Here is a 25800-nt window from a genome sequence, read left to right on the forward strand (position 1 = left end):
TACTAAAGTTACTGGGTTGGTTGGTGGGGAAAAGTGAAGTTTTAAGGCAAGTGTGAGCTACTCTAGTATGGCTTTTTTAACAGTTATGCTATAGCTTGCATAAGAAATTTTGTTGTCTGGCATGGAAACACTGCATATGTCAAAGTAAGCATACTCAAATACAATCATCAATGAAATGCTTCTTTCTTTGACTGTTGCTACAATAGCAGATCTACTCACTAAAAAGCGAGCACAAACTTGTCCCTCTTTCAGAGAAAGGTGTATTTTCACAGAAAAGCAGAAGGTTTCTTGATACCTAAATTGTTAATGCTCTTGAACAGCATGGGCTTGACTGCCAGAGGAGCTGTGAACTTATAACAAAATTTTGTGATCGCTTGGAGTTTCTGAAGATCAGACTATACCAGGTTCTTACATAAACAGTGTTTTCATGGACAATTTGTGATTCGTTTTCTATTTTTCAAAAATTGTTAACTGGAACACACACTGAAAATTTGCAGACTTCATTCTTTTGAGGGAGATGGTGTTTGGGCAATAGTTGGCAAGCGGAATATAGACTGAATTGCATGGTCTTTGCAGCAATTACCCATCTAAAGGAGCTATCAGATTTAAGAATCTTGATTTTTTCCAGGATTATTCATGCTTAAACTGCTGCTTCAATCTCAAAGAAAATAATAGCATTTATTTGGGTGACTTTGTGCATCTTGTCTCCATTTGCTTTTAAAATATTCAATTCGCATCCAACACAATAAATGAGAGTTACTGGCAACTGCCAAAAAAAAGATTTTAAAAAGCTTAAAATTTGGAATCATACAATTCAATGACATTTAGCTTTAGAATTGTAAATGGTTCTAGTTATATAATTTCTGTTAAGAGCAATTGCATTTTTATATTTCATGATGACTGTATTTCAGGCTGGATTGTGCCTTTGGGCATTATCCTGTAATGGAAGTAATTTGTGATGTAAACCAGAAGGAGGATCATTCCCAAGAACAGTTTTCCAGGCTTTTTCCCTGTTTGCTATAGGGAAGGGAGTGTGCTGCCTGAGTCATTTACAAGATGCAAGGTGCTCAGAGAGCTGCATCAGTGCAGAGATTTAGCTATTTGAGAGAACCAAACAGAAAACCCCAAGAATCTTAGTGCAATTGCCCTAAGAAAGGTGGAAGAAAGGAAACCTGTCTAGATGGTCTCACAAGGTGATTTACCTCTAAGGAGAATATAAAACTTGAAAAGTAGGAGATGCAGAAAATAAATTGTGATTGTGAGAAAAAGCTTTTGAAAAGATAAAAATGAGAGAAGATAAATTAATAAATGCTATTCAAAATGCCAATGTATTTTTTTCAAAATGACTGGCCCCGTTACCTGATGTAATTATAGAGTAAGTCTTCCCTTGTCTAGAAATTCTCTGCATTTATGAAGGGCAGATGGGATGGCAGAGGTTAGAGTCAGACACGCTCTATTGCAAATTGTCTTTCCATAAAAAAAAAGAGTTGTTAAAATGTATATAATTTTATTTTGAAGGAGGTTTTTTTTTCACCTGTATTTTGCCTAGAGCCTGACACTGAATGCTTAACACTCTTACATAATGTTTCCAATCCTCTCCAGGACAACACATGAATAAAACAACATACACAAAAATCCTCTAGCCTCCAGCCATACTGCTACAGACTGCAACCATGTCAGATCTTGTTAACTAGCTAAAATAAGCTTTTGTTCATAACTAGAATGCAGGGTCAAAAAAAAAAAAATAGGACACGTGATGCAGGTGTACCTATATGCACATATGGATATACGTGCATTTCCTGCATGCAAAAAATTGTTTATGAACAGCTGAATGCCAAACACAATTTCCTTTCTTCAGGAAAATCCTGAATTAAAATTGTGTGTGCAACCTTATTTCACCTCTTAATGGACAACCATTATGATAAAGCCCAGCTGTATAGTCATATTCTTATTTGTTCATCTATCCTTGCCTTATGCAACACACACAAATGGTACTCAGAATGCAAAACAACGCCCTGTAGTAAAAGAAGGACATTGTGTGTAGCTCATGTCGCATTCACATCTCTGAAAACTGAAGCAGCTGAAGGCAAGAAGGTGAAGGATTCTTGTAAAGTTTAGGGAGGTGAATGCTTGAGTGGTAAACTGAGTTCTGACTCACACAAAAGTACATTATGGTTGCTGAATCACTTAAACTAAACTTTAAAATATTAATACCTGTTTGTTCATTTTACGTGCCCAGTTTGAACACGAGATCTGATTCACAGAAGACAAAGCTCCTCTCTGCCATTGTGTCTACCAAAGACAGGTTTCTCAGTTTAGATTAATTTTTAAAAATGTCTCCGACCCTATTTCTCAAAGTGCCAGAAATTTGTGACATTCTTTTTTTCTTTCACTTTTCAATCTTCTGTACCACATATTCTATTTTTCTTGAGTCACTAGTTGTTCAGGCAAGGGCACATTTTCCAGTGCTGTGTCTGATTAACCCTATAAATGTGCTCTCAGTTTTCAGTGCCATCAAGTTCAACCATAAGTGCCAGCCATCAGCTGTTGTTTAATTCTGGCTGATACAACACAATTAAAACAGACAAACAAACACACAAACAAACAATACCCACATGTTAAAAAAAAGAAACAAACTAAAAACAAAACCACAAGCCCCCACCCCAAAATTATGTTTTGAATTCTCTTTCAGTGGAAAAATTGAAAGATTGTCATACAGACAAGGAATGAACAGGAACAGATGGTGCAAACCAGTGAATTTGGTCATAAGCTGCCTTATCTCACAGTGTTCCCAGTCTTACTTATTGCAAAACTTAGAAATAAACACACACTTATTATAAGTTTTACTTTTTAATTAACCCTTTCAGGAAAAGAACACATTAAAAGAGCAAAAGGCAATAATCTTGAAATTAGGAAGGATGTTTGGGTGGGGTACATGAGATTCTCTGTGACTTTTAATGCAGATGTCTCTTTTCATTTATGTATATAAAACAGCATGTGAAAATAGTAGCTTAAGGACACAAAGCTTGTTCTTTGCTCTGTCCTCAGATCAGGATTGTTTCAAAAAGCACAGTATACATGGGCTGAAAGACTGAACTTTACACAGAACAAAGCATTCAGTAGCTAAAAACTCACTCTCAGAAAGCTCTCTCATCTGACAGAAGCAGGTAAAAAGGCTCCTTGAAAGTCTTCCCTATTTTTCATTCCATTTCCCTACATAGTGGGTGTATCATGCAGGTACTTTATCTGCTCTCCTTTAAACAGAGCTGCCTTGCCATTATTCCTTCTGTCATTTATTACTGAACTTTTTAACCCTCATTCTGCTCAGACACTTGGAAATTTCAGATGAAAAGGTGGTAAAAGAAGAATTGAGTTACCTTCACTGTATAGATAAATAGTGTCTTAAAAGAACTGTAAGAGAGGCAGAAGGAGAACAAGTACAGATTTTTGTTAAAATTAACAATACATTTGTAGAAAAAAAAGCAAGAAAAATGATAGCGTGCAGTGATAAACAGATGAATGAAAGTTCTTTCTAAAGTAACATATTTATCACATGAACTGGAGTGTACTTTAAAAATGTGAAGTAATTCAACTTGATACTGTCTAAGGTACAGAAATTTAATCAAAATAAAGCCAACACACAAATGGATTTAAATGATGATATTTAAGTCTCTAGTGCTTGAGAAATGCACTTTTCTTTCTTTAATGGTATAAAAAGGTAACTTCAAGTAATTCTTTCATTTAGCAGTTATTACTGGTCAACTAATTTCCCCTTTACTGCTTTCATGGTAGACATAAACAACATGTACAAACAAACAAACAAAAACACCCACCACAACCTTATAAACCTATAATTATACTGAATGGTTGCAAAGGGATTACATACAAATTAGCCATTAAATCAGGCTCAGGCAGCTGTATCTTCAAAAAAGCACCACTAATTATTTTATCATTATTTTTATAATTACTGTTGCTATTTTTGCATCTGGTATTGTTTTAGCTGACTTCTGCCAGTGCAATAGGAGACACTAATAGCTGTTTGCACCTGTTTGCAACTTTAGCTCAGGCTTTCAGGCTGCTGAGTCACAGTGATGGATCTTTGCAAAGACAGTACCTTAGTGCTGGACTCCAACTATTTGCTTACTATGTGCAAAGAGAAGCTTCTTTATTTTAGGAAAGTGTAAGTGCACTGAAAGTGGTATAAAAAAAAAACCAGCTGTGTGTTTCTCCAATACCAGCTCCAGTAGAAAGGGAAGAAAAATGTCTAAGGAATATGTATATACAACAGCAGCACTATGCTGAGGGCGCAGAAGTTTAATGCAATCAAGAAAAAGAGATCATAGGAAATTAGGTAATCTCAGAATATATTTATTTCTGCTCCTTTGGGGAGGTGGAAGGGGGGAAGAGAGTGGTGCTGCAAAGGTACAGGAAAGGGATATGAAATATTGGTCTTGCATGGCATGACTGAAGACTAGCGAGCCCAGTGTAAGCCACAGAGCACTGGTTGCGTAGTACAATATTTTGGGAGCCTTAGGAAGCAACTCTGTGCTGGTAGCTAAGCAGAAGTGTAGAAGTGTTAGTTCATTCACTTTCTGCCCAGAATTCCTTGCTACTTATGAGAATAACTCTAAATCATGTTGCAGTGGAACTCAGTTGCTGTTCTGCAGAAGAAAAAGTGTAAAAAATGCCAGCAGATAGCTTATTTGCATGTATTGGATTGCTCTCAAAATTATCTAAGTGATCCTACTTTTCATTCTTTTTGAACTACATTCTTTTACTGGATACTTTGTTAAGCACTGCTCATAACAAAGCAATGTGATGAACTTTCCCTCATTTCAGGCTAGCATCAAGTGTTCAACTGCTTTTGGAGGAAACTTCCAGCAGGAGTGGCCAGAATGTAGAAAGTAGACATCAATGAATAAACACTTGCTGGGATTCTGTAAAATCAGCATTATTCCAAGCTCTTTCTTGCTTGTTACCTATTCCAAACACGCACCCCTGCCAAACCTCTTGCACCTCTTACCCTCTAGTGCTTACTTCATCTTAATGGATTTTAAGGGGAAAAGTGACAGAAGTGTACTTTGGCGGTTCCATAGGTAAAGCTAAGGTTAAGTTCTAATAAACCAGTTAATTTTCACCATATTTACAATGCTAGCTACAGGATGAAGTGATTTATTTCCATTTTCTGGTCCCCTCAGCACTGTTCTAGAGCTGGTCTGGAAGCTGCCCCTAAGTCCTGCACCTTTCAGTATTTGCATTTGCCAAGTGTATCAATAATGACTTTTTAATTCACTTACAGAATAACCAGTCAACACACTCACACTGAGAAGAAGAACACACATATTTGCAAATTTACCTTATTCCAAGTTCTTCTACTGAACAAATAATACATAAAATACGTTGTCCCAAATGTACATGTTCTGATCCTCTATATGTGTCAACAAATAATTTACGAGTCAGATCTATTGTACAGCTCTGGATTATTAAAACACCATCCTTTAACTTTTGTTATTTCAGGAAGACATATTTGCAGTCTTATATTACATAAACAGTCATGGAAACTGAAAAGCAACAACAAAATAGGATTTTTATTTACATCTTGATTTTGCAAATATGTTTTCATTTTAAATATCATTAAAAAAAGCCTTAGTCATTCAACTGTATTTATACATGCAGTACCTAGAGCTACGCAAAACTGAAGTGCACCATCCAAGGAAATACTCCTCCCACACCTGAAACCTCGAGATATGACAGTTTGTGATATTATTATGACAATATGATTGAGTTTATTGTCATGTGTGCATGCAACTTTGTACAGTTAAGTTGTTATTTTTTACACTAAAAGTTCCAATTTCTTGTAATTTTTTTTTTTTAATCTTTAAAGACTTCCTTTATTTTGCTTTTTTATTTGTTTTAAATCTTCTCAGATGTATAGCTCTGCTCCTGGGAGCCAAACATAGCAGGGGAAGAAAATTATGAAATGCCAAAACAAGCCCAGTGCCAAAATATAAAGAAAGCAAGAAACCATAGCTGGTTATATATATTTTTAAACTTTGGCCAGTGCTCTTTTTATACTTCATAAAAGAAGTTGAGAGCAAAGAAGAAAGGGAGCATTTCTTTTCATTTTCTGGAAACACTGGGGAAGAGATACAGGACAGGAAAGAAAGAAAGAAAGAAAGAAATGGTGAGGGCAAGGGAAAAATCTTTCTGTGAGGATGCGAAGAAGGCAGGCTGGTGCCCTCACCAGTCTATTATATAGCAGGGCATCCTCTGACTGGTTAGAGTAATTTTTATGGAGTAATAGCCTGACTGTATCTCCTGCCTCCTGACCTGGATGAAAAGAGACAGGTTCTAAAAAAAAAAAACAAAACAGAAAAAGAAAAAAAAAAAAACACAAAAACAAAAAAATCAACCCACCAAAAAAAACCAAGAAGTGTGAAGAAGAAGGGGGGAGGAGGAAGTACAGTAGTATTGGAAAATACTGGCTGGACTGCTCCATCACAGTGCCTGGTTCACAGATGTGTGCTTCTATTCATCTCTTAATTTATCTCTTGTGGCTCTTCCTTCTACTGCTGAAGCAGTACATAAGTAAGTTTGTGTGTGATTGTTAGCTGCGAACATTTTGGGGGCCAGTGAAGTGAGGACACAGCCGAGGCGGCTGCTTGTGGCCTGGCAATGCTGCGCAAGTTCTGCTTCAGCTGGAACCGGAGCAAAGCAGCTCGCAGCCCCAGCCGCCGCTCCCTGCGACTGCTGCGTTTGTTAATAAGGAGACATGCGAGGAGAGCTAAAAAGGGAAAAGCAAGCGTCTTGAGGGAACTCTCAGCAACAGTAGCACACAGTCTTCTCCAGTGTATTTTTTGTACATTAAAGGAAAAGGGAGACAGAGAGCTGCCATCCGGCCGGCCACGGAGCTGTTTCAGGGCCGCACCTGAGTCCGGAGGGGCTCGACCCTAAACACTTCGAGCACTGCGGGCAGCGGTGCAGGGGGAGGCTGCGCGGCCGGGGTGAGCCCGGCTGGAGCCCACTGCCCTGCGGACGCCACCTGTGCCTGCGGGCTGCTCTCGGGAGCGGACCCAGCGGTGAATGGTCCCCTCCGAAAGCACTTCATTCCCACCTCGGCCACTAACTTTGTGATGGGAAGCATCAGCCCGGCCGCTGGAAGGACGGGAGGAGGGAGAAGCCGTGCAGCTGGGCAGAGGCCCGGAAACAGAAGCAGTAAGGGATGGGACCCGTGATACCTGTCCTCTCCCCCGCTGCACATGGGAGCCGCTCTCCGGAGGAAGCCGGAGCAGCGCTGCTCAGACATGACTGGACTCAAAGTGACTGCAGCCTCGGCACAGAGGCACCCCGAGCTGCGCACACACCGGAGCAGGAGTGGCACAGGGGAACCCCCCCGCCCCCCATGTTGCACCGGCAGCAGCGGTGCCCTGGAGCTGTCGTGACAACAGGGGATGCCCCTGCCTGCCTTGTCTGCCTGCCGGGGTACTCCGCGCACCCACGCTGAGCCGAAGCTGCGGGAGGGGCACCCCCGCACACACGGAGGAATCGGGGCTGGCATCCCGTGCAGACGGCGAGGCGGGCGGCGGGCTACCCCCGCCGTGCGCGCACACGCGGTACCCCCGCCAGCAGTCCCCCATCCCCCGCCGGATCGGCGGGAGGGGGAACCCTGGCGCACACGCCTCGGAGCCCGGTGCTGCACCGGGGCCGCCGCCGGGGGCACCTCACCCCTCACCCGGGCAAACCCCGGCGCTCCGCTCCGTTCCGCCCGCCGCCGGCCCCACTCCCGGGGGCGAGCGGTACTGCAGCGGCGGGGCCGGCGGCGCCGCGGCCGGAGGGCAACAGGCGGGCGGGCGGCGTCGGGCGATAACTTCGCGCTGCGCCGCCGAGCAAGTTGCGCTGCCGCGCAGGACGCGCCCGCCTCCGCACCCCGCCCGCGCGGCCGGCTGCGTGCCCGCGCTCGGCGGCAGCGAGGGAGCGGAGCCGAGCGGAGCGTGTCGTGTCTGAGCGCGGGGGCGAGCGGCACCTGCCGAGGGCAGCGGCGGCGCGGAGCGGAGCGCTGGGCGGCGGCGAAGCCGGGCGGCTGCGGAGCGGAGCGGGCTGGGCTCGGGCTGGGTCCGCGCCCGGCGCCGCCGCTGCGCCCTCCCGGCTGCGAGTCCGCCCGGCTCCGGATCACGTGGCGGTTGCCGGAGGCAGAGACTAGAGAGGAGAGAAAAAAAAAGCGCCTCATTCCTTCTTCCACCGCCATACTGTATTTTATAGTAACTCTCATTTTTATTCCTCCCTTTTACTCCCGCTCGGTGAGTACCTTTCTGCTGACATTCTTGTCCTCCTTTTTTGTCCTGTTTTTTTTCTTCCTTTTGGTTTTTTTTGTTTTCTTTTTTTTTTCTTCTTTTTTTTTTTTTTTCTTCCTCTTTGATTATTGTTTAAATGGATTTGATCTTTTGCTGATGACAAGTTTTTTTTCCTAGCATGCGATGGTTACTAAACTGTGAGCAAAAGGTGCTGCTGGGGCCGGGAGTCACTGGGAATGAAAAATGATAATATTAATAACACAGACTTGCCAGTCCAGCAACAACTGATATACATTTAGTAGCTATATATCTATATATGCAACTGGTTTTGTTGTGGCACGGAAAAGCGATGTGAAATGATGCTTATTTTTTTAAGATAAGAGAAAAGGCATGTTTCTAACTCTTTTTGCAGAGGATTTTTTTCTGGTGTTGTTTTATTTTTATTTTTGGGTGTTTTTTTAAGGGCTTTTTTTTTTTTCCTTAAAGAGATGGGAATTGCAAATGCATTTTACAGCAGTGTTTACACAGAGTTTGTAATCTTGCAATACTGGTGGAAGCCACAGAGCAAGATGTTAATTTTATTATTTTTGTTACTATTTCTTTTTCTTTTTCTTTTTTTTTTTTTAACAGTGCAACCAGCAGGGTTTTTTGGTTTTCCTCTTCTTCAGTTTTTGATGCCTATTTATAATGTGAAACTTTTCTTGCAGCATGTTGCAGTCATCATTTTTAAATACTTTTTTTTCCTCCCTAAAGATAACAAAGCAAAACAGAAAGCCAAAGAGATGATCCTTACTTTTGCACATTTTGCACCTTCACTTTTTATTCTTTTGCCAGCAGTGTTTTATGATGGTTATTGTTATCATGATGATGATGATGATAGATATATACATATATACAAATAAATACATTTTCAAATGATGGCAGTGGAAGGTTTTCCTGGAGAATGAAGTGCGGTTTGGTTTCCTTGTCAACGGAAGATGAAGTGAACAACTGAACATCTCCCCAGTGCAGGTACTTCATCTCCTTGTAGGCGTTTCCACACTGTGTAAATTACATTGTGAGATTTTTTTTTTTTTAAAAAGAAATCTCCTTCCACCCCTTTCTAAACGTGTCTGTGCAATACACATGAGGACAGGACTTAATATCTCTGCCTTGTGATTGCTTGGATGTGTGCTAAATGTTGCACTAATTGAGCCTAGGTCAGTTAAAGCTGAAGAGAGGTGTTTTATGTGCTGTGCTGTATAGAGGGGAAGTCAGCTGGGGAAAAAAAAAAATCCAGACACCCCTCCTCTCCTCGTTGCATTAAAAAAAACAAACAAAACAAACAAATAAACAAAACAGCCAAAAGTAAAGCCCAAACCGAAACTGGATGGAACCTTGAGATCCTCATTACGAGTACAGATGCTCTCAGGACTTTAGACAAAAACAATAGCTCCGGCCATGTATTGTGGTGACTCGTGTGTTTTTGTGTGTCTGTTTAAATTTATCCATTAGAAAATAGCTGTGGAACAGCAAAGGAGGCTCCCTCGGAGAGCTGGCTCGCTGCCACATGAGGCATATTTTGCAGCCCTAAGGGCAGAAAACCCTTATATCCAACTTCTGCTCCTCATATTAAAAAGGCGTAAACAAGGCAGCAGGTTGCCTCTTATGAGTCTAATTCATTGGGATGGAGATTAATCAGAAGCTGATCTTTGCTTGAAGGTGTTTCGTTTTTGTTTGATGATTAATAGTACCACTGGCTGACAGGGAATGGGAAATTGTTACTTTCCGTGCTGGTTACTGAGAGTTCAGGATTGGAGGAGAAACTGTTACTTTTCACTGAGGGCACTTAAATGCTTAACAGAGGCTGCCCCTGATGTACAGACAGGATATTGGTTCTGTAAAACACAATTTGGAGAGATTTTTCCAGATGACAGGGTAGGTTGGTTGGTTTATTTATTTATTTATTTCCCTCCGGAGAGAATATGGTGTAATATTATGCTAAAGTTCAAGTGCTGAATGTTCTGTGATGCTCTCTGTTGTTTACTTTATTGTGATGGGATTGCTTACTGCATTTTACATAAAGAACATTTAAGGATCTAAAACTGACTATAAAGATATGCCATGTATTCAGACGTGGAAACTAAAGTAAGTTACAGGGTGTATATTTCTTTTGTCACTTTCATATAAGCAAATATAATTCAGAGAATTACAAATGCATTTGGAAATTTGAGGCTTCTAATGCTAATGTTTAAATTTTTGCAGTGTAACAGCTTTCTTTAAAGTAGAAAGTGTAAAAATGTATACATCATGCAATAAGTCATGTTGAAAAATAAATAAATTCATTTATCTTTACAGAGACATAACTATTTTGTATTTACACTGTTTTTTTCCAGCTTGACTGTAATAAAAATATTTTGCACATATTTATGCATGAATTCTGCTCTGACATGTTAAAATACTTTTGGCAGCCTAACAGGGTCAATAATTCATGTGTCTAAAACCCAGTTGAGATATTTCCATGATAGATTATGATGACTCTTCTAAAATAGTTACGATCTGTTGGGTCATTACTCCACATTTTAAGAAGACTCAGCCTGCTTATTTTTTCATTACTTAATTTAAAAGCAAGCCATTAAAAACAAGAGAGACTGAAACTATATTCTCTACCTCTTTATATATTTCCATCCCTACTTATATTTAAATGAAGTGTTTTCTTTAAACTAGGTGCAACTCCCAGTAAGCAAAATATTTTGATACTGCTAAAGCACTGAAATAAAGTAACTAGGCTAGCAGTTTCCAGAATGATCCTTTTGTCCTTTCTTTTAATACTGCAGGTGTGTTGTGTGAGTAATTTTGTGCAGGTAGTTGCTGAGTGAAGAGCTAATCCTGCTCACCTAGTCTTATCTCGAAGTCTGAGATAGTGCATTCCTAAAACTTTCTATTTAGCACCAGATTTCATCCACAAAGCACCTGTTGTCTGAGTAGTATGGTAATGAACACACATACATTTCATTTGCAGCATTCTGAGGTTGTAGGAGTTCATACATATCAAACAGCCTTGGGACCTTAAAATATGAATAAAGGAGCCAGTTTTGAAAGAGGATCCTTCCACCTCTGTGCAGTATGTGGGCAGAGCATGATTTAGGTTGGTGGAATTGGTTTTGCCTTGGTGCTTCTATAGTTATGCTGTGACTAATGTTTTAGAAAGCCATAGTTAGTGTCAAAGACAATTGTCCTTTTGTAACTGGAGATGAATAAAAATTTTGCCTACAAATTGCAGCTTTGCATCTACAAGTGATGATATCATTATATTCCTTATATAGCATGGGATGTAGTCATATTGCCCTAGCTCCTGAAAGTAATGGGTGTCTAGACTGAAATGACATCTTCTATTTTTCTTTACATCTGTTTTGGTGTTCAGGACTATACAGGGGTTTAAGATACCTTTATAAAGGGTTGTAAACTGAAATCTTTGGAAAGCAGTTTTTCTTTTCCTCTTCCATAACTAACTATTATTATCAGTATTTACTTGCAAATGAAAAAGAACAGGTGAACAGAAATGAGAAACTGTAAAACTGTATAGCATTCAGTGTGCTGACTCATGAATATGTGGCTTTAGCTGCTGTAGTGGCCTGAACTGGTAGAAGAAGACTATCTTTTTACATTTTTCAACATGGGAGATAGAACTTGAGTGGCCTGTGGAGTTGTGAAGTCTGTCTGCTGTGATATTGGGCTGATCTTATTTTGTTCAGATTCAAAAAACTGGTTTAAATTTACCTGGGGTATCACTCTCACTGCACCTCTTGAAGGCGGGGCAGAGCCTCACTTTTCATGGTTTTAGAAACAGAATTTCTGTCCTAAGTTTATTTTCAGGCAATTTATTCTCTTTTTTTTTTTTTTTTTTTTGCCACTGCTGACCTTATACAGTAAGGCTTCTTCTCCATGTCTTTGCTCTTCAGAGTTTAGTATATTTTTAGAGAGCAATTGCAGCTCCTTTTCCCTCATGATTTCTGGGCTTAACTGGGAGAGGTTCCCAAAAGTGTGACTGGTGCTGGGAGGGGATGTTGAGACTGGCTCTGCCCAAAATCATGCTGCAGCAGAAACAGGGAAGCTGCATTCAAATGCTCTTCTGCCCAGACTGATCTGTTCTGCTTTCAGCTGAAAATATGGCAGTCTGATTTCTGGCTCTCACATCAGCCCAAACATTTTCACCTGAAGCCACACACACAGTCATGCCCTCTGGTGAATTGAGGTTTGCATCATGTGGACCTTCCTTCACTCTGCCTAACCAACCTGAATTTTTTTGGTTGCAGTGCAACAGGAAAGAACTCTTGGGAATTTCTTCTGCAACACTCTGGTTTTTAAACTCTCAAGAGTTTTCTACATATTGTTTTAGTAATTTGTATTCATACCAGGGAAGGGAATGTGGACAGGTTTGAGGCAATATTGTATCACAATCTTTTATCAGGAATAAATGTGAAAGTTGGATACAGTGTTCTTTAAATTTTTTACCTTGTTACAGTCTTTGCAGGTTGCTTATGTCTTAGCTCTCTAGTCTTCTAAAGCATTGTTCAATGGCAGTTTGTTTCTCTTTCACAGTGTAATTTTTTCCTATTTTCTTCCTTCTCTACATTTTGGGTTTTAAAAGATAAAAAAGCTTAATAGTGTTTAAACTGTAGGATTACAAAGACTGATAGGTCTGCCCTCAGATGAACGTTTTAACTTCCCTTGGTCTTAGAGGACATGGTGCTCTGTCAAATTCTGAAGATAAATCCTGTATGTTTTAAGTACTTTCAGAGTATCTGAACAGAAGGCTAAAGGTGAGTATTTCCTGATGAAAAATTATGCAATCTGTGACACTGTCTACATAGTTATCCAGTTTGTAGCTCCCTTGAACCCAGATCCAGACTGACAGAAGAAAAAAAAAGCTGATTTTAAGTGGTATAAGGAATAAAATGCAACATTTTGACCTTTGTAAAGGTACCAATCTTACTTTTATGATCTTTAAACAATTATTGATGGCTTGAAGATTATTGTTTTGCACATACCTACATTGGTATAATTTGTACCTTTTTCCCTGGGTTTTTTTTTTTTTTTTTTCTATTTCAAAATAACACTCTGATCTCTCTAATGTACTTAATCCTTCAAAAGCATTTATACTGCAGCTTTGGCAGTATTTCTGAGAAAGTTTATTTTTGCACAATGAAGTATGATTTTTTATCTGAATGAATAACCTGCCAACAATTAAAAAATCAAGTAGACCTTCAAATTACTAAGTAAATTTCAGGTTCCTTAGTGTGAATAAAATAACATGTTTTTATCGTTGCTGTATTTTGGAATAAAAATACTGGTATGTAGATGAATAGACAGAATCCCAGAGAGATTTTTAATGATTTAATGTCATAGAGAATTAGCAAAAATCTTACATTGATTATCCTTCGGGGCTTAACCAATACTTTTATTTAATAACTAAGAGTTTAACTTTCTTGGTTTTGGATTTATACAGACCTATGTTATCTGCTGCCTCTTGACAAAAGCTACAGAGTTAATAAGTTGCCTCTCTGGCACATCACTGTGTGACCCCTGGCTCCTTATGTCCTGGCTGCCCTGCCAGGGTGTTGGGGCTCAACCATTATACAGTTGCATTTCTGGTTTTTCTGGTTCAGGAAGTTGTTTGGGTTTTTTTTGTTTGGGTGGGGTTTTTTTTGGTTGTTGTTTTTTGTTTTTTGGTGGGTTTTTTTGGTATTTTTTTTTTCTCTTATGAGTGATGACCAACAGTGGGTATAAATGTGGTGAAATATCAATGACACTCTCCAGATTCTTTATTTTTTCTTTGCACACTCACAAGTCTTTCTCCCAAAATACTCAAAGGTCTGATTAAACTTGGTTTACACCAGTGGTCCTTCCCAGGTAGCCTTCTCCTGATGATTGCCTCTACTAATGTGCAGTCTCTGAGCAACCAAGTCAAGGTGGAGTTCTGGAAACAGCTCAGGCTTTATGTATTTCATTTTATGGTCCTCTGAGAACATCTTGTAGTCCTTTAGACGGGCAATAGCTTATAAAAGGCAGTACAGGCCATTATTATAATTATTTAAACAACAAGAGACCATAAAGAATACAATGATAGCTCCTGGACCTCGGTGATTATTGAATAACCTGGTGAAAGTCAGGTCCCTGTTCCCACTGTGCTCCATACCAACAGCCTTTTTTTCAGCCTGTTCAGTCACGTTGGTTGCCTTCTTCAAGGTCCTGCCTTGAGTCAGTTGTGTGCTTTGTGGTGTTCAGGGTCAACAAAAAGGGGATATCTGGCACAAATCCAGTATTAATGAGATTCTTAATCTGACTGAAACGAGGCTAAATTTGTTCTGTAGGAAAGCATCACATCAGTAGAGTTCATTCAGTAAAAAGGTGTCTCTGTTTCTGCTCAGAGTTTTGCATAGAAGGTGAACAGGACCTATTGTCAAAGAGATATGACACATCTTGTTAAATCAGGGTAACTTTATGATTTGTAGGAGGCACAGCACATGTATACCTTGCATGCAGTATTTTTAGACTGACTGAAAAATTGGAGTTTCTGTGTCAAAGAATTATGTTTGCATGGTGTTGACAATGCTGCTTTTCCTTTCTGTTTTGTGTTATAATGCAGTGCAAAAGCCCTAAAATGTTTACACTATCCTAGATGTTCTTTTTTAGAACAATACAAGTGAAAGTGATAAAGATACCCTGGTGAATTTTTGCACACCAGGCCTGCACTCTAGGCTTAGTGCATGCTAGCAGCTCTTCTTGTGGGCACAGGGAGTTACAGTAGTAACTCACTGACTTTTCAATGAAACACTGTGCATTTGATAATTGCAGCAACATGCTTCTGAGCTTGATCTGTAATGCAAGTTACTGTTTATGAAAGAAAATTCATTCTATCTTGTTAAAATATTTTATCAAATGATCCTTCACACAATAAATATTAGAAGTAATATAAAATTTAAAAATGTGCTATGCAAACTGTCATGCAGTGTCTATGGACTATGCCCCTTGAAGGTATAATTAAAACAAAACTTCCTCTTTGGTCTTTGGGTACCTTTAAAAGGGATTAATGCTACTGTTTTCCAAGTAGGACACACACACACAAACACACAAACATCAACCATGCTACCCATTTCTCAGCTTGTATTTGCCACTGATTTCACAGGATAAAACCCAACACTTGAGGTCTTGCACAGTAGGTCAGTTTTCTAATGTGCTCTTTACTGCATAAATTCACATCCACTTTGTTTTCTTTTTCCCAAACTGAAGAAGAAGGATGCAATTAAGTTTTTCTCCTGCCTATACAACTTCCAGTTAAATGGGAGTTCTTCAAATGATACAGTTACAAGATTGGCTCTGGAGAGGTTACCATCTTCTACTTGAGCATTTGTAAGCTGTAGACAATTAATGTACATTGTGAATAATGAAAAGAGAAACTGCATTTATGCCACTTTTGCTTTACGGGGGTAGTTTATCAGGACATTGATGCTATTTTTATTGTTTATTATTTTATGAGAAAAGCATGCTGGATTACCATTTGTCAACATGTTCCCTGTTCCAGTAGGTGCTGTAAAAATACAAAGGTGCAGAATTAGTGTCTGGCACTATTAAAATCAGTTATACATATGCTGGTCAAAATTTCATGTCAAACCATTTTTTTTTCTCTGTGGATTTTTGATGAAGTGGTTCACACAAAAGGCTCTATTCATCTCACTTAACCTTGCTGTTTAAAGAATAGGTTTTTAGAACTAAGCTAGTCATCATTTTAGCTATCTAAAAGTTAGTCATTGAAGTCTAACACAGTAGCTCAAGGCTTTGTAGTCAACAGAGATAAATATTCTCTTCCTGCAGAGAATTACAGATTACATCCCAACAGAGGCATCTATGGACAGCTGAGATGAACAGCCTTCCTAAAACACCTCTCTCTTTGCACTGATGAGAGGGAACCTAGATGGCCCATTTAAAACAGATTCCTAACTTTTTGATGGATGAAGTTAAAGGAGATGAATCGCATGCTCCCCAACCCTCCACTTCTTTCAAATCCTAAATTTGCAATGAAATATTTGGTTAAAAAAATATTTTTTGGCCACTAGAATCTTCATGGCTTTAAGATATTACTTGATTTTTTTCAACTTCTCCAGCAATTCTTTTAACAGACATACAAATGGGTTTCTAAATATTTCAAATTAATTAAAGGCTATGACAAAATTCCTAGGGATGTCTGATAGGACCAAGATTTCACATCTTTTTTGTATCGCTTCACCCAGTTTTCTGTCTTTTTATAATGTGATCCAACCACAGCTGATCCTTCAATGAGTTCTCCTCACAGAGTCTTATTCTAAAAACCAGGGACTTAAGCTATTGAGTACAATCATGGACATCTTTTGAAAACCTTTGAAGTTGAAACAGAATAATGATGTGGGTGGCAATGGAATCAGCTAATTGTACTGCAAATATGAATCATTGTAAGATATATTTTAAAAATAATTAGTACATCAGCAGCAGAAGATCTGAATTTGATATCTCTGAAGTTGGATCTTGAAACTATAAAGGTTTTTTTAGTTTGTGAGCTGAAGTCATCCAGGCAATGTAGGGGAAATATTTTGCTACTGATAGCATGCTGCTGCTATCTTCATATACATACAGTAAAACCTGTACTTCTGAATACCAGATAGATTTTAGTTTTCCCTGTCTCAGGTAATTTTTTAGAGAAGGCTGGAGTTTTATAAGACTGTTAGTGTCTTTAAAATCAGCTCTTCTATACAGTTTACCTCAGTGCCTTGCTTCAGATCTGTCCCAAGTCATTGTGTGTAGCAGGATGCCGAGCAACGGCCAGTCTGTGACACTACACAATATGTTGGGATATCATCCTCTTTTTCCACAAATTATGAATTCAGCTATTTCATTCAATATATGTTTGGGCTTTCTGTAAGGTTTTCTACAGGTACTGAAGTATATGAAAGTAGTGTACATGCTTCCACCATGGGTTTTATCTTCTTGGCCTGGCACTAGCTGGGTGCTGTGCAGACATCATGAAACTGCTCACACAGGCCATGTTTTTCACTGACATCAAACTAAAGCTGAATCCAAATTAGAAATGAACCATTTGATATTATAGGAGTAAGTGCAAAACTCAGTATAGTGAGAGTTAATTGCCCAAATACCACAGTATTACTACCATGATAAAGTAAGCTGCTGCAGCTGTAAGCTCTAACAGCTATAATATAATGGTTTGCACAGACTCAGAAATCTTACGGACTTGTCAGAATTGAGAAGGGAAGTTAAAAAGTTGGAGTTCTCAGCACTTTGAAATAACTGCTTCAAATAAGCGCAGTAATATTCTCTGGGGACTATAAACTGTTAGTTGCAGCTACCGTGTCACGTTACACACTTCATCACCTCTTGGTCTTTGTTCTTCACATTCTATTTATATTTCAAACCTAAGTTTTTGTACTGTCCCTCAAAAATGCATTGTCTGAGCAGTGTTCACATAAAACAGATTTACAAGGCTAAAACTCTTTGCTGACTTCATGAAGTTTTTGCCTCTTTACCTGCTTTCATTTATGCACCATAACATTTCCTTTTTCACTCTTGTGTCTCTGCTCAGAGTTAGGAGCACAGTGTTGTCACAGGAATATAAAAGACCACAGATTGTCAGAACACAGAACACAGACCCAACTGAATTTCTCACTGAGTGTAGGGCATATAAACCAAACACAAATTCAGTGTCTCTAGTCTCTCTCTGCCTGCTGCTCTGGGTGAGTAGGTAGTCTAGGCACCTAGACTGAGGATCACACATTTGGAGACAGGCTTTTGAAAGGCAAGATTACAAGAAAAATAATTGCAGTTCAGTTTAAGGAAATAAACTGTTTCAGGGATGCCACATTTATTTATTTTTAATTTGTTGTACAAGTTAATGTTGTATATAGTGTGACATTAAAAATGGATTCAGAAATTCATGACACTTGGTCACAAATATTAATGAATGTTGTAAATAATCATCATAATCAGAATAGGACTGGCTACTTTACACTCTCAGATTTTTTCAAGATCAAAGTCAACCCAGCTATAGAGACCTGTGTCACACTGATCTGCATTGACAGAGGAAAGCATATTTACAAATGTTGGGTGTGTTCATTTGAATTTCTGGATCTTTTTTATCTTTTATTTGTAATTTTTTTTTAATTTCAGACTTGTTGGACCTTTCCTCCTGCTCTGGACCTTTCACCTGGTGTCAGCACAGCTCAGAAGGATGAACGAAAAGGAAGCAATAGGAGAGGGGTGGAAGAGGGGAGAGGAGTAGAAAGAGGAGGGGCAGAAATAAAAATGGAGAAAAAATTCCCAGTGATTCAGCTAAGGCTCCAGACAATGGGCATGTTTTCAATCCCCACTCTTCCTTAACTTCCCCTCTAGCTCAGGCTTCACTCCCTCTCTAGTTGAGCTTTCATCACCACTACACCACTACAGATATTTCATAAATTTCTTTTTCTTTTTTTCTCCTTAAAGAATGAAACCACAACAAGTGTTTCACACAAGAAAATATACTCATCTTCTCACAAAATATAACATGATGCAATTCATGTAAGTGGTTCTTGAAGTAGGATTATTTTCCTCCTAGTAGTCTTACATCTTTGACTATGAAAGAATGAAGTGGTTTAATAGTTCAGTAGCAAGACAAAGCTTAGATTTCTTGTTGCTTTTATACCCAACTTGAACCCTTTAAATCAGTTTGCACATGACTATGTTTCAGTTTTATTCATCTGGATTCAAAACCAGGCTTTCTACTGATATTTATTTACTTCTTTTTTACCTCCCTTTCCTTCAAAGCTTTTTTCCAGGGGTCCTTCTTACTCCTTATCCTCTTTGAGAGAGTATAAATTAAAAACTATTCCTATTCTTTCATTTAGTTTGAATTTTGAAGTGTATTATTCAGCTTTGTAGTTCAAATACTCCCACCAGAGTGAGGAATGCTATCTGATATTTTCCTGTGCAGAGTGACTGTCAGAAAAGATGCAGGGACCCCATGACTCAGTGCTGGTCTGGCTCTTGGCTTGGTCCCAGTGCTGTGTCTTTCTTCCCAGCTGATAAGGTAGACCACTGTGAAGGTGGAGGACTAAAAGGACACTTTGGCTAAGCCTTTTTTCAGTCCTTACAGGTACTTGCTTCCTCTCAGCTGTTCCCACCAGGAATCCCTTACATCTCACAAGGTGGCTTTGGGAGTGTTAATAGAGAGGGTAGGTTCAGTAAATGGTCTTCCTAAGAAAGTATTTCCTAAATCTAGAGCTTAAATTGGTCCTGTGGCTCCCCTATACCAATCTGCCTGATAAAAAAAAGGCAAAGGTTAGCTACTGAGTCAATGCAAAACAAGACCCAGTTGTAAATTTGAAGACTTAATTCTTTAAATAGAAAATACTAAGAATTCCCAAGTCCTTTTTAGACACTATGATCAATTAAAGAAATTGAATAGGGAAAGGTGTTAGATGTCAAAATATTCTAGATGGAGTAGTATTTATTACAGATGCTGATGGAACAGGTCCAGAGCAGAACAATTGGGTCCAAAAGGTTGAAATAAATTTTATATCCTAAAAAGACATCTAGAAAAAAAATCTAAATACTATAGGTCAAATGCAAACATGCTATTTAATACATGAATATATAAAAATTATATAAACCTGCAAGAAAGCAATAGCTTCTTTCAGGGATTTTATGTTTAAGCATATGTTAAATTTTATTAACTTTTTGGAGGACTTTATTTTAAAGTTTCTTAAAAGATGCACTACAAATTGATGCAACTGACTATTGCCTCATTAATTGACAGGAAATATTAAATTTTGTTGCCATTGATGTATGCCTGATGTATTGTTTTTATGTGTTTAGAATTTGATTGTTTGTGCTCAATTTACTTGAGTCACACATTTGAATAGCAAGTTTCTCATATCACTGGGGTACTCAGAGCCTCTGAACTTGGTATTTCCAAACTCTGGGCAGTCTCTAAGAAAAGTGGAAACCCTTTGGAACAACTTGGTGAGATACTCAGATCCCCCAGAGAACTGTACTGAGAGTTGTGACTGTCCCACAGGACAAACAGGAGCTCCTCCATGCAGCACGACGTGCTTGGCAGAGACCATGTCCAGCTCCCTGCTAGAACCAGGGAACTACTTTCAACACTTTTGTTTCCTTTTGTTTTATTTAAAGTGAGAGAGTTTGTAGAAGACTTTCCTGGACCTTCAGAAAGTTATGGTGTGAGGTGCAGCTTATTTGTTTAAAGGCAGGTAGCACTGGTGCAGGCAATCTGCATACCTCTTGTTGGAGATTCAGGCCATGTTTTTCAGCCTTAAGTGTTGTTTAAGGTCAGTTAAGGGAAGTCTACCTTAACTTCAGCTAACTTCACTGATAGTACAAAGAAAAGTTATGCAATATGAAACTTGTCCTCAACTGCTGTTGAAATGTGATGCAATGTATCCCATGCTTCAGAATTTAGAGTCATTTGCAAAAGAGAGAACCCTGACTTTGAGTAGATATTCTGGAAACACTGGTGTTGGTGAGCTCAGTAAGGCTGCCCACACAAGCAAGATGAAGGAACTGTGCAAACAGATCTGAAGCAAGTTTTTGCAAAACACAGGTGAACTGATGATGTCTTTCTCACTGACTCAAATCTTTTGCCTAATCTCAGTGCTACCATTCTATCATCTCTGCCACAAATATTAGATATTTTAACTTTGTACTTTACTTTGCAACACTTACGTGTGCAACAAAATAATTTCATATTGCAATTACCATTTCACTTCAAAAGGTAACTACTGTATAATCCATAATATCCATAATCATCAATTTCTTTTATGACCAGCTCTTTACTATTATGTTTTACAGCCTTTCAGTGCATCAGTAAAGTACTTTATAGAAGGGCAGTAATAGATTCTAGGAACTTCCTAATGAAAATTTCAAAAGCCTTGATCCTTTCCTGAAAGGGTAATGCTACTTACATATAAACTTTAAACTTTATAAACTCTCTGTTTCAAATTAAATACTTTGTGATCTCATATATAATGTATTTTTTGGTATCAGTTGCTTTGTGTAACATGTATGTTTTGAAATGAATTGCTTTATTCTCCTGACATTAGACTTCACCACTGAAATGCAAAGAAAGATTTCCAAATTATGATAGTTACCTCTCAACTGCTGTTCGCACAGAGAAACAAGGAATTTGTCAACTTTTGAAAAACTGAGAAAATAGTGAAAATTTTGAAAGTCAAGAGAATTTTGGGGATCTCTAGTAAATACAGAGTTAAAAGCCTGAGTTCAGCACTTCTGTGAAAGTTTTATTGTGTTTGGAATGTAGATTACTGTGCATGATGCCTTAGACAGTCATCTATGCATCTGCAGTATTTAGTGCATATGTTGGCAATCTCTCTTTGGCCTGGAAAGCAGAACTGCAGTGAAAACAAGGCTGAATGAGGGTTGCCATCATCATCTAGAAGATATTTCACATACAAAAGATGCTCTAAGTGAATATACTAAGGACAAGGCATACCAGGTACTCTTTGAACATATAATGTGTATCTTGCTATGCGTGGCTTGTAGCAGCTTAGACAAACTGGGAGTCAGGTATTGCTCTCACTGGCAGCTGTGCAACACTTGGAATATTTATACACTTGGGTTGTGACATGAGAGGGTTTTTTATCTGAGGATATAATTTCTTAAAGATGAGATGTTGTGCAAAAAATTTTCTCATGAAAGAACCTTTCTTTTTTTTTCCCATGTATCTTGAGTAGTACAGCACATACTGTGATATGTAGAAGGTACTCCTTTGTAGCTATATCCATGGATATTTCTGCTCTTTTAATTAAGCCTGTAACAACTTTGTTATTGAATTCATTGGAAGCAAGATCAACCTTCTGTTTTCAATACACAGAACACAGTAGGATTTGTTTCTTAAATGTAGAACAGGGTGTTAGTGCAATAGAGTAGACACTCTGGTACCTGTTGAATCAGGGATTTTGATGACACTAGAAAAATTTGATTTAATATAAAAAGTTCAATGCTGTTTTTACTATGAAATTAGTTTCTATATAGCTTTTCTGGTACACTAAAATTGAAAAAAGAGCTGATATGGTTCAAATAGCTCATTCTGTTTGTTCTGGTAGTAAAGAATAAAAAAAAGTTATTTTCAGAAGAAGCTAGTTGGCATTAGAATACTAGAATAATAATACAATAATAAATTAGAATGAAATTTTTATAGTTAATTTTATAGTTTATTTTATAGTTTATTAGTATTAATAAGTTGATGCAGGGATTGATGCTTTGTGCAATTAGACAGATATCAGGATAGATCACATTGTCATACCAATCTATTAATGATCATATCAACTAACAGCAACTTTATATTCTGTAGTAAAACAAAACCTTAATATATACTGTAGAAAATATGCTTAAAGCAGGAACACATTTTTTTTATAATGAAAACAAAAAATTGCAGTATACTTGCAAGAAGGTGAAGTAGGAATACATTATTAGATCAATATTGCAGCTCCTGAAATAGATACTAAAACTCCTGAAATAATTTCAACTGACAGTAGCTTATAAGTTCCTAAATTCTGGCATTTCCTAACTTTGTATTCCTTGACTTTGCCAACTTGCTTATCTTTTTCCAATATAGTGTTTTATGAATGTATATGTGTACAGTCTATATTTACTCTGTTGAGGGAGATTACATGTCTAGACAAATGTATTTGAAGTTTCATTATGAAATATGCAATAATAGTAGCGTAAAAATACAACTATTTATGAAAATTGCATTTGGAGAATTGCCTTGTAACTTCCTATTGGAAGCTATAAATTTGAACCATATTTTCTATTTGAACCAATGCATGAGGAAGTATCAGAATAAGATTTTAAATCAGAAGCGTGCTTTAATGAACAAAACACACCACTCAGGCTTGGTCATTTCTGTGTCCCAGCAGAAGCTCTGGAAAGAAGTCCTCTGGTTTTTGTGACATTCAGCTTCCCATATGTGTTCATGTATTTCATTTGGAACAGTAACTTTTCTATAGGCACTTATTATATTAGGCAAATTTCATCCAAGATTTTTAAGACCTTACAAATGCTTATCATTTAAGTAATGATAGAAATGGAAAGCTTTATTGATTTATGTAGCCAAAGTGCAGAGAACTCCAGCAATGGAAGTGAAATTAAGAGCTTATTAAACCATAGAACATGAGCTCCAACCTCAAATCCACGTGATTTATATGCAGATTTCAACTCACCAATAGTGTTCAAGATTCTGTACTAGAGTATGTATGCATCAATAACAATTTTTTTTTCAAAACAATACACACAATGTAAATATTTAAATGCTTTTCAGTGTGCAATCTTCTAAAGTATTTGCATACATTACCCCATGAAGACATTCAGTCAGATCCTATCACCAGCAGTATATTGAAAATATAATCGGTAAATTGCAATTGTAAAAATCGGTAAAAAAAATCCTTATACATTTTAAATTATTTTTTCTATTAACATTTTTTGTCTCATTCTTATAATATGGTATATAAGACTTCTGTTATACTTGAGGCATGATATCATTGTTCTTGTATTCGTTTTGTAAGGCCCCAGAAAGTTCTTTATCTTGGAATGTTTTTTTTAATGTATCTATCTTCTTCAACACCTTTTAATAAACCTCAATCTAAAAAGAAGGAGAAACAAAAAGGGGAAAAAAAGGGCCTTTATTAATAGAATAATAAGAGCATGTTTCAGAGCAGGTGAAGTAGAAAGAGACATCAAATCCAAGTTAACAAATAGAGAACTCATCATAGTGAAGTCTTCAGGAAACTCCATTTTGTAGATAAAAATTTAAAAATACATGCACCTAATTTTGATTTTTAAATTAGCTGACTTTCATGAAGTAGTTATGTTCCAAGAGAAATCTATGAGATTAAAGAAGAGGTTAAAGAGAATCTATGAGAAGCTGCTGAACTCATTCCTTCCATACAACATTTATATATATATATATTAATATATATATATTAAATATATATATGAAATATATATATATATATGAAATCCTACATATTACATGACCTTATCTTTTACGATATATGGTGTCAGATAAGATACAAGTTTCTGCTTAAGACAGATAAAGTTTTTGATTTTTTTTTAAACAAACCTTACATATTAGACTACAATTGAATAATTAAAAATTAAGGTAGTTGTTTTCACAAGCCAGAATAAAAAAATCTTTTTTTTTCAGTGAAAAAAAAAAGTTAGTTGACATAAATTAATGGAAAAATATTGCTTGAGCTTAAGTACATAATTTCATTTGCATATTTAGTCTCAACCTGGCTGATACAAAGCTTGCAAGTTCTGTGGTGTGATAGGGGGTGATATGGCTTTTGGCTTTGGTTAAGATCCCTTTTGGTTAAGATCCCCTTGGTTGTGCAGGTAAGTACCCATCAACCTCCAAAATGTGCATCTTTTCAAAGTCTTTAATTGTACGTTTATACTTAATACAATCACATAATTAAATTAAGTCAGATCCTACAATTCACTTGTTTGTCTCAGAATAATAGACATTTTGTGGACAAAAAAATACTGTGGAGTTGAAATCTTGGTGGAAGTTTCATCTTGGTGGAAAATACCCTTCTTACTTTATTCTGCAGTATTATACTGAAAAATGCTATAGTATCAGATAAGATAAAGTGTAATTTCTTGAAAATCAGTATTGATGTTTTCTGTAGTCAGATTCCCAACCAATTACTGAAGTCAAACTTAACTAGCTAGTAATATGTTTTGAGAGTCTCAATTCAGCTGGCTGCTATAGAAGGACATCCACAATTGCCATTTTTTGGCATCCATAATTATATGACAAGCATAGCCAAAATTGTATCACGTTTAGGGGGTGCAGTTAAGAAAACCAATTTATTGCAACATAAATTAAGACAGAACTCTGTAAATTTCTCTTTTACAAGCACAGGAATCTTGCCATCATCTAAATTTTTATTTATTCACCCACTTGTGCTTTTCCAAATCCCAACACAAGGCATTTTCCCCATCTTACTATTAAAACTGCTTATAAATCAGAGTATTATGGATTGTGGTGATATTGGTGCATCTAGTTTGATAAAAAGGGTCCTAATCCAAACCAGTCATTTTCAAAAACATTACCAAAAAAAATTGGTTTGTATATTTAGGTTTACAATGTTTCTTTTTTATTTTAGGTAATAATCTTAATGGAATTTTTCAAAAAAAATATTTTCAAATTTATTTAGAAAAAATTTTTTTTTTGTTTTTTTGATGACATATCAACAGTGTTGACACACACAATTCCTCTGCCTCCTCCAGCTTCAATGTCTCTGGTATCTTGTAGAGATTATATGACTTTCAGAAGTCTCTGGATATGCTTAATTATGTCAAACTCGGTGCTGGGCTAGTGTGTCTCTAAGACCTGAAGCTTCTCTTTTCTGTGCAGTTCTCTGTAAAACCTTCTATTTAAACAAGTGCTCCCTAAACC

The 25800-nt window shown here is 37.6% G+C and overlaps 1 protein-coding gene across 7 annotated transcripts in view; it reads left to right on the forward strand.

The window, feature by feature from the left end:
- Positions 1–7056: 7056 nt before the first annotated feature.
- RALYL (RALY RNA binding protein like) overlaps positions 7057–25800 on the forward strand; it is a 370535-nt gene continuing 351791 nt past the window's right edge. For 2 of the 7 annotated variants that reach the window (XR_011678356.1, XM_071421352.1), the window contains exons 1-2: positions 7057–8297; positions 9216–9302. Coding sequence is in view for 1 of the 7 variants with exons in the window: in XM_071421352.1 (XP_071277453.1) it covers positions 7452–8297; positions 9216–9272 (903 nt within the window). In the remaining 6 variants the exon portion in view is untranslated. The remainder of the gene's footprint in view (positions 8298–9215; positions 9303–25800) is intronic. The other 5 variants (XM_071421350.1, XM_071421354.1, XM_071421357.1 and 2 more) reach the window with 5 other exon arrangements.

The sequence above is a fragment of the Agelaius tricolor genome, unplaced genomic scaffold (genome assembly GCF_023055355.1).
Source record: "Agelaius tricolor isolate 1412-34295 unplaced genomic scaffold, bAgeTri1.0.p SCAF_2, whole genome shotgun sequence".
Lineage (NCBI taxonomy): Eukaryota > Metazoa > Chordata > Aves > Passeriformes > Icteridae > Agelaius > Agelaius tricolor.